Consider the following 10000-nt stretch of genomic DNA (forward strand, 5'->3'; position numbering starts at 1 on the left):
CCTTTCACTGCCATGTGTGATGCCCATTCATGTGGGCAGGCACAATTTTTGTTATTACCTCTCCAAATCGGATCGAGATGCCGTGGGCAAATCGCTGTACCCAAATCTTAAACCTGATTCGATAGGCAATGGGAAGCCAATGAAGTTCGTAGAGAGCTAGTGTAGTAAATGGTTAGAACCCAAATGAAAACGAACAGCATACTTAACCCTTTCAGCCCCGTGGGGTTCCCCATTGACGAGTAAAATCGTCTGGCGTTAGACAGAGTAAAATCTATAAGTGGCACTATTGGGAGTGAAAGGGTTATTAAGACTAACCACATGTACGCATTGCGGATCTACTTTTTTAAACAACACCGAGAAATACGAAAACACAATAGTTTCAATGTCCTGACTACAAAATGCTAAACTGGCAATTTTCGAAATGCCTTTCTTCATCAGGGTTACCCAACGAATGATTTTGGCGTATGGTGAAAGAGAAAGAAAGGCATAATTTGAATAACCGGATTATGCATCTCTAGTATAAAAACGGCCAATTCTGTCCTGACGAGCAGCCTTTCTCAATGGAAACGTGTGAGCAGTTCAATTAGCTCATTCAAAGTCCCTGGATCAGACAAAAAATTGTGACGAAAAAACAAGCAATTCCGACATTGGATAGATTTAGACATGAAATAAAAAATTATGAGTTTGACGTCAATTTCAGAAAATTCAATATTACACTCTTAATGGCATCCCCTCCTGTTAGGAACTTTTAATTAGCTTTCGATAAGAAAGATGAAATGGGATGCCATCGCTTTTCTATAGGCTGTTTTTCCCTCATTTACATAATAGAATTTCTATTTTTAATGTTCGGTGATTATTATTGTATAAAACGCTCTTAGTCTGTTAAATGCCCAAGTATTTATTCTGTAACAACTGTCTCCATTAGCCGAAATCATTCCTTGGGAAACCTTGATGAAGAAAGGCATACTTCTTTCAAAATACTAGCTTAAGATAGTTATTCCTTCACTGTTCAATTAACCTTGCTGTGCTGGTTTAGCATCCTGTACTCAGAGCATTGAACCTATTGTCTTTTCGTTCATTTATCTTCTAGGTGCACCCCAGATTTCTGAGAAAAACTTCCTGGTTTTGATTATCAGCAATGGTAGATAAAAAGTTGGACCTTTTGGAGCAGCATATGCAAGAGCTTAGCGTTGCAAGAAACGAGGGAGACAGACAAGGCAAGGGTTTGGCTTATTTCAATCTTGGTAGATACTATCAGGGCACAGCTGACTTTAATCAGGCCATAACAAATTACAGAGAAGCATTAGCCATTTTTAAGCAAGTGGGTTTCAGGGCCGGAGAAGGAGCGGCCAATGGAAATCTCGGCAACGCTTATCAAAGTCTTGGTAATTTCAAGCAAGCCATAGAGTATCACCATCAACATCTTAGTATTGCAGAAGAGGTAGAGGACAGGGCCGGAGAGGGAAGAGCTTATTGCAATCTCGGCAACGCTTATGACAGTCTTGGTAATTTCAAGCAAGCCATAGAGTACCACCATCAAGATCTTAGTATTGCAAAAGAGGTAGGGGACAGGGCTGGAGAAGGAAGAGCTTATTGCAATCTCGGCAACGCTTATCAAAGTCTTGGTAATTTCAAGCAAGCCATAGAGTACCACCATCAACATCTTAGTATTGCAAAAGAGGTAGGGGACAGGGCCGGAGAAGGAAGAGCTTATTGCAATCTCGGCAACGCTTATCAAAGTCTTGGTAATTTCAAGCAAGCCATAGAGTACCATCATCAAGATCTTAGTATTGCAAAAGAGGTAGGGGACAGGGCTGGAGAAGGAGCGGCCTATGGAAATCTCGGCAACGCTTATCGAAGTCTTGGTAATTTCAAGCAAGCCATAGAGTACCACCATCAACATCTTAGTATTGTAAAAGAGGTAGGGGACAGGGCCGAAGAAGGAAGAGCTTATTGCAATCTCGGCAACGCTTATCAAAGTCTTGGTAATTTCAAGCAAGCCATAGAGTACCATCATCAAGATCTTAGTATTGCAAAAGAGGTAGGAAACAGGGCTGGAGAAGGAGCGGCCAATGGAAATCTCGGCAACGCTTATCAAAGTCTTGGTAATTTCAAGCAAGCCATAGAGTATCACCATCAACATCTTAGTATTGCAGAAGAGGTAGAGGACAGGGCCGGAGAGGGAAGAGCTTATTGCAATCTCGGCAACGCTTATGACAGTCTTGGTAATTTCAAGCAAGCCATAGAGTACCACCATCAAGATCTTAGTATTGCAAAAGAGGTAGGGGACAGGGCTGGAGAAGGAGCGGCCTATGGAAATCTCGGCAACGCTTATCAAAGTCTTGGCAATTTCAAGCAAGCCATAGAGTACCACCATCAACATCTTAGTATTGCAAAAGAGGTAGGGGACAGGGCCGGAGAAGGAAGAGCTTATTGCAATCTCGGCAACGCTTATCAAAGTCTTGGTAATTTCAAGCAAGCCATAGAGTACTATCATCAAGATCTTAGTATTGCAAAAGAGGTAGGGGACAGGGCTGGAGAAGGAGCGGCCTATGGAAATCTCGGCAACGCTTATCGAAGTCTTGGTAATTTCAAGCAAGCCATAGAGTACCACCATCAACATCTTAGTATTGCAAAAGAGGTAGGGGACAGGGCCGGAGAAGGAAGAGCTTATTGCAATCTCGGCAACGCTTATCAAAGTCTTGGTAATTTCAAGCAAGCCATAGAGTACCACCATCAAGCTCTTAGTATTGCAAAAGAGGTAGGGGACAGGGCTGGAGAAGGAGCGGCCTATGGAAATCTCGGCAACAGTTATCAAAGTCTTGGTAATTTCAAGCAAGCCATAGAGTACCACCATCAACATCTTAGTATTGCAAAAGAGGTAGGGGACAGGGCCGGAGAAGGAAGAGCTTATTGCAATCTCGGCAACGCTTATCAAAGTCTTGGTAATTTCAAGCGAGCCATAGAGTATCACCATCAACATCTTAGTATTGCAAAAGAGGTAGGGGACAGGGCCGGAGAAGGAAGAAGTTATTGCAATCTCGGCAACGCTCATCAAAGTCTTGGTAATTTCAAGCAGGCCATAGAGTACCACCATCAAGATCTTAGTATTGCAAAAGAGGTAGGGGACAGGGCTGGAGAAGGAGCGGCCTATGGAAATCTCGGCAACGTATATCGAAGTCTTGGTAATTTCAAGCAAGCTATAGAGTATCACCATCAACATCTTATTATTGCAAAAGAGGTAGGGGACAGGGCCGGAGAAGGAGCGGCCTATGGAAATCTTGGCAACGCTTATCAAAGTCTTGGTAATTTCAAGCAAGCCACAGAGTATCACCATCAACATCTTAGTATTGCAAAAGAGGTAGGGGACAGGGCCGGAGAAGGAAGAGCTTATTGCAATCTCGGCAACGCTTATCAAAGTCTTGGTAATTTCAAACAAGCCATAGAGTACCACCATCAAGATCTTAGTATTGCAAAAGAGGTAGGGGACAGGGCTGGAGAAGGAGCGGCCTATGGAAATCTCGGCAACGTATATCAAAGTCTTGGTAATTTCAAGCAAGCCATAGAGTACCACCATCAACGTCTTAGTATTGCAAAAGAGGTAGAGGACAGGGCCGGAGAAGGAAGAGCTTATTGCAATCTCGGCAACGCTTATCAAAATCTTGGTAATTTCAAGCAAGCAATAGAGTACCACCATCAACATCTTAGTATTGCAAAAGAGGTAGGGGACAGGGCTGGAGAAGGAGCGGCCTATGGAAATCTCGGCAACGTATATCAAAGTCTTGGTAATTTCAAGCAAGCCATAGAGTACCACCATCAACGTCTTAGTATTGCAAAAGAGGTAGAGGACAGGGCCGGAGAAGGAAGAGCTTATTGCAATCTCGGCAACGCTTATCAAAGTCTTGGTAATTTCAAGCAAGCCATAGAGTACCACCATCAACATCTTAGTATTGCAAAAGAGGTAGGGGACAGGGCTGGAGAAGGAGCGGCCTATGGAAATCTCGGCAACGCTTATCAAAGTCTTGGTAATTTCAAGCAAGCCATAGAGTACTACCATCAACGTCTTAGTATTGCAAAAGAGGTAGGGGACAGGGCCGGAGAAGGAAGAGCTTATTGCAGTCTCGGCATCGCTTATCAAAGTCTTGGTAATTACAAGCAAGCCATAGAGTACCACCATCAACATCTTAGTATTGCAAAAGAGGTAGGGGACAGGGCCGAAGAAGGAACGGCCTATGGAAATCTCGGCAACGCTTATCAAAGTCTTGGTAATTTCAAGCAAGCCATAGAGTACCACCATCAAGATCTTAGTATTGCAAAAGAGGTAGGGGACAGGGCTGGAGAAGGAGCGGCCTATGGAAATCTCGGCAACGCTTATCAAAGTCTTGGTAATTTCAAGCAAGCCATAGAGTACCACCATCAACATCTTAGTATTGCAAAAGAGGTAGGGGACAGGGCCGGAGAAGGAAGAGCTTATTGCAATCTCGGCAACGCTTATCAAAGTCTTGGTAATTTCAAGCAAGCCATAGAGTACCACCATCAAGATCTTAGTATTGCAAAAGAGGTAGGGGACAGGGCTGGAGAAGGAGCGGCCTATGGAAATCTCGGCAACGCTTATCAAAGTCTTGGTAATTTCAAGCAAGCCATAGAGTACCACCATCAAGATCTTAGTATTGCAAAAGAGGTAGGGGACAGGGCCGGAGAAGGAAAAGCTTATTGCAATCTCGGCAACGCTTATCAAAGTCTTGGTAATTTCAAGCAAGCCATAGAGTATCACCATCAACATCTTAGTATTTGCCAGGAAACAGAGGACGCAATAGGGCTGGCAATCGCATGTTATCATATTGGTCATGTTCATGAATTTTTTGGATCCTTGAGCAAAGCTCTTAATTACTGTCGTCTAAGCGTTTATTATATTGATAAAGTTAGGCGTCTTCTTCAGTCAGAGGATGCATGGAAAATAAGCTTTCGTGACACAAAGGGGTTTGTGTACACTGCTCTGTGGACAGCACTCTTGAAGAATGGAGAGGCTGATGAAGCTTTGTATGCTGCTGAGCAAGGACGAGCACAGGCTTTGGCAGACATTTTAAAGATGCAATACAGCGTTGATGAGAAACCTTCTGCGGCACCTACGATGAAGTTAAGTTTTGGAATGAACGACTTACCTTCACAAACTGTATTCATAGCACTTGATGGGAACATAATCAGCTTCTGGTTGCTAAGAGAAGATATTGGGATAAATTTTAGACAAAAGGAAATCGAAAATCGAAGTGCCAAATCACTGATGGAAACTACTTTCAAAGAAATTGGTGTGGGAACTGTTGTACAATGTGAGAATCGTTCCCTTGACAGACAACGCAACGACTTCTTGTGCAGTAGGGAAGCTGTTGAGGAAACCGTTCACTCCTTGAGCTTCTCTGTGAACTGTTTACAGCCCTTGTATGATGTCTTAGTCAGCCCTATGGCAGACTTGCTCCAGGAAAATGAGTTAGTCTTCGTTCCTGATGGACCATTTTGCTTGGCTCCTTTTTCTGCATTGAGTGACTCTGTCAGGATCCGTGCAATTCCCTCGCTGACCGCTTTAAAAGTGATCACTAGTGCACCTGACGACTTCCAAAGTAGGAATGAAGCATTGCTTGTGGGTGATCCGTGCTTGAAGGAAGTCACTTGGGGCACCGGTGGACCCGTGTATAAACAGTTGCCATGCGCAAAGGAAGAGGTGGAAATGATTGGAAAACTTCTGCACACCACACCTCTTACAGGTCAAATTGCAACCAAAGCTGAGGTGCTGAAAAGAATGAAGTCAGTTGCTTTAATCCACATTGCTGCACATGGAGATGACCAATTTGGAGAAATTGCCTTGGCCCCAAATCCCCAACGCACATCACAGATCCTGGAAGAGGAAGATTACATGTTAACGTTGAGTGATGTTCACGCAGTTCATCTTCAGGCAAGACTTGTTGTGCTGAGTTGCTGTCATAGTGGCCAGGGAGAGGTAAAATCTGAGGGTATTGTGGGAATAGCCAGGGCTTTCCTTTGTGCTGGTGCCCGATCTGTTCTGGTGTCACTCTGGGCAATCAACGACAAGGCGACCATGATGTTCATGAAAAGTTTCTACGAACAGTTAGCAGATAGAAAAAGTGCAAGTAGAGCTCTTCACCATGCTATGAAATCTCTTCGGGAGACAAAGAATTATTCGGCCATAAAATACTGGGCGCCATTTGTGCTAATCGGCGATGATGTCACCTTTGAGTTTGGGCAGCTCGAACACGAAAAGAATGGTAAGTGCTATTGAAATATAACTTTAATGACTGAATCGCTGTACTTTGTACATGTTTTTAACAAGGAAGTTGTTGAAAGGAGCAGGTACGTTCTTCACAAAGAAATGGCTTTAAAATCGGTTGCCAGAGTGGATATATTTTTACTGGAACTGCTTTGGCTAATACTTAAATTAAATATTGTTTGCATTCACCGAGTCAGCTACTTCAGCTTCCTGCAGATAGCTAGCTGTTTGAGCCCGTGTTATGATGGAGTGACTGTGAAACTGATCGGTGATTGTCGATTGCTTATGTCAAGTGAGGTGAGTTATTGAGGTCTTCAAGTCTACATGTCAAAGTAACAGTGAATAGGAATTGTTGCTATTAACTCTAGCACAAACAGTTAAATGAATGAATTAAGATAATTGTTATATTATTTACTTGTCAATCAGAACGAAATTCGTTATTTGCATTTAATCCACTACTTGTTTCTTTCTTCCTTGTTTTTCTTTTTCAGAAACGATGTCCAAAACGTGTTCGATTATATGAGTTATTGAAAACAATTCAATCATTGATACCTCAGTAGCTGTCAGACACAAGATATCATGCCAATTATAGTTAAAGTACCATGAGATTTCAGTAGTATTAAGATACTGTTCAAGTCCGTGCCATTTGTGCCTTGTTTTGTAAGCATCTGTTCCAGGTTTAGCTAATCACTTGATAGAAATCAGGGGTTTGTTTCCATAACTGAGGATCTAGCCGTCTTGTTATTTTGGCCCTTGAAAATAACTCCAAGCTTTTGCGGTTTGTTCCTCAGGTGACATGTATACTCTTAAGCTTGCTATACCAACTTTCCATTTACAATATCATTAAGTGACAGTCTCGGGGAATGTGTATTTTCTGTGTTTCTGTAAGGTTGGCCAAAGCTAAATAAGCAAATTAATTGTTTCGGGAGGCAAATGTCTATAAGCTAAAAAACAACCTAGCGAAGTATAAATGTTTGGAAATTACAAAAATTTTAATGTAGCGTTCACATTTAAATGAGACGGAAATTCCTGGAACAAAACGCTTTATTCCTAAAGGGTTTGAATCGGGCACAACATTGAGTTAGCCAATTTGTTTATTGTTTATTTTCCCACAAAACGTGGTTCAAAAACAGACACTTTTCTGACGTTGATGAGGACTAGGACAATATGGGTAAATCTAACTCTTAGGTGATGGACTCTTGCTAGGGCCTGGAACCAAACAAATGGAAAGTTCTTTACTTTAAAGTTGTACATGTTGATTTTGTGATATTTTGTCACAGAGGGACTGGACCGATGCAAAATAATTCAATGAAATGGGTGATTTCTTAAAACTTCTAGAAGGTAAAAGGGTGTGTGGGGTAAAAGTTGCCTGATCTCTTAATTAATTGTGTGCATTTTAAACTCCTGGGGAGGTGGGACTTTGCCCATGCATATGCTTGTGGAATTTTTTGAATTTTAAAAATGGTATGACTACCCGAGTCACGTCATTTCATACCACTTCGCACCATTGCAAACGTTGGTCAGTAACTCTTGAGTTGACAAAGGTATTAAAAGGGAAGCATTCCATCCTTTCTCCATGTTAAAACTGAGGGCGGGATGGGCACCCACCTCCTAAACTGTGCACCCCAAATCGAGAGTAAGGTCTAAGGTCTACTTCTCCACTACCATAGTCACGTCGACCACGACTGAACGTGCAAACAGATTTAATCCGAGCTAAAGTCTTTGTCTAGCTCTCTTCCACTTATGCAAATTTGGAGTATTTTGTACCTGCTATGAACGGTCATCACTTCTTTCCATCCCTCAAACTGACATTTCCCTTTTTATTCAACTTATACGACGTACAGTGTACTTTAGACTTCAAATTTACTTCAACGAAACAAAGATTTTAAACAAGCTGAGAAGATTCAAAATAGGCGAGGCAAAGAGTTGAACCCGGATCGATGGCTTCATCTTGCAGTTTCCGATATCCTCTAGACCAACGAGACAAGCTCCCGGAAAGTCGAAATTTTTAGAGTATTGACATAATAGTACCTAGCAAAAGAATTGAAAGTTAACCTTCTTCAACGGGGTTTTTAGACCTAAATACTGTAGATCAGTGCGGCATAGCTTAGAAACGCTATTTCTTGTTGAACTAAAGCTGTCATTCTGCTTGTTTTCATTGTTTTTAGAGCGGTAAGCTTGTCAATATTAACATAGCATAATGTGTCGTGTAATTGATACGAAATGTCCAATGTCAGTTTTAGGGATGGAAGGTAGTGTTGGCCGTTATGAACTCGCATGTTCATTTCCAACTCCTTGATAATGGCGTCATGTCGCCAAAACATCGGACGTTTAGCTTTTTATCGCTAGTTTTTACATGTCCGTATTTCACTGTTTTCATCTTTATTTGGTAATTTAACATTTATGTTTCCTGATTTCTTTTTAGGGGATTTAACAATCATGTAATTAGTTTTCTTAATATTTATAGAGAGCTTGTTTAGATCGCACCATTCTTTAATTTTAGCCAGCTCTCTGTTATTTAGTTTTTCAAGATCTCGAATAGGTGATGAAACAAAGACATTAGTGTCATCAGCAAAAATCCTGAAGTTCAGTTTATCAGAGCAGTAGAAATGTTGTTTATATCAAGTAAGAATAAAAGAGGACCAAGGGAACTACCCTGTGGTACATGACATTTCATTGTTTGTTTGTTTTTGCCATTTGGCCAAAAATCGCGATTTTCAACTCTTGGAAAAATCGTTATTTCTCTTCTAATAGGTCTTATTTAAAGTGGTTTTTTTATAGCACAAATCTATGATAGTTAAGCTTTCCATCATTAAAAATTAGGCTGTAAGGTGACTTGTGTTTCCTAGTTTTTTGGCCTTGTGAAGTTTGCCCAAAAATGATTTGACGATAGGTCTATCCCGATTGGGCTGGCAAACTGGAAAATGGTGCTTCAAAAATGGCAAAGAAGTGCTTAAATAATGCTCGACTTTTGAAAAAGGTGCTCGAAAGTTACTGATTTTCATCGGTATGCCTATTTTTTAAAAAAAAAAAGAATTGCCCTTTCGTTAAGTTGTTTATAAATGTTCAGAGAACTAAAACATTAATGTCTTTTGAGCAAAAAAAAAATTCCCCAGTGAAATATACTTTAAAGCCTGCAATGATTTCAAATTGCTTCACTTCAAAAGCAACATTTAAACCATGTAACTTTTCGGGTGTTTAATTTAAATTAGAGGGTGTTCAAGGTTTCGTACGCGCCTTTGTACATGTGCTATACGAATACGTGAGAAAATCCTGCAATCTTAATACAGATTGGAACTGTTCGATAGTGACTTAAGTTTCTTTTGCGATACATCTTAAACATGGCTGAGTCTTTGCCATGAGTCTTAAACGCCCATTGTCTCCTGTAGACCAACGCCTTCATTCTGCTCGACACCCAGGGCTTATCTAAGGAGCAAACTTTGACCTTCTGAGTGGGCATAGGGGTATCGATCGCTTTGATCAGAGTGTTGTAGAATGCCTCAGTTTTATCCTTCGCAGTTGGCAGGCTCCCAGCTAAAGTTTGTTAACCATCGCCCAAGTGCACATAGGCTACTCTGACAAAACAATAACAAAACAATAGAGTCGCAAGTTTATACGTACAAGGAAGGGTTACGTTTTTGCAAAAGTTGCCCGTCAAGCACTTATATTTCAACAGACTTAACTATTAGAGGGTAGTGTGAAGTGCTAGTTTTCTACTCA

The 10000-nt window shown here is 41.3% G+C and overlaps 1 protein-coding gene across 27 annotated transcripts in view; it reads left to right on the plus strand.

Moving 5' to 3' along the window:
* The window catches only part of LOC137970837 (tetratricopeptide repeat protein 28-like), a 45250-nt gene extending 35366 nt beyond the window's left edge, over window positions 1-9884 (plus strand). For all 27 annotated transcript variants that reach the window (XM_068817418.1, XM_068817422.1, XM_068817435.1 and 24 more), the window contains 2 exons: window positions 1091-6278; window positions 6772-9884. In XM_068817418.1, coding sequence (XP_068673519.1) covers window positions 1139-6278; window positions 6772-6803 — 5172 coding nt within the window. In that variant the 5' untranslated portion in view covers window positions 1091-1138 and the 3' untranslated portion in view covers window positions 6804-9884. The remainder of the gene's footprint in view (window positions 1-1090; window positions 6279-6771) is intronic.
* Window positions 9885-10000: the final 116 nt, after the last annotated feature.

Source organism: Montipora foliosa, chromosome 9, assembly GCF_036669935.1.
Source record: "Montipora foliosa isolate CH-2021 chromosome 9, ASM3666993v2, whole genome shotgun sequence".
Classification (NCBI taxonomy): Eukaryota; Metazoa; Cnidaria; class Anthozoa; order Scleractinia; family Acroporidae; genus Montipora; species Montipora foliosa.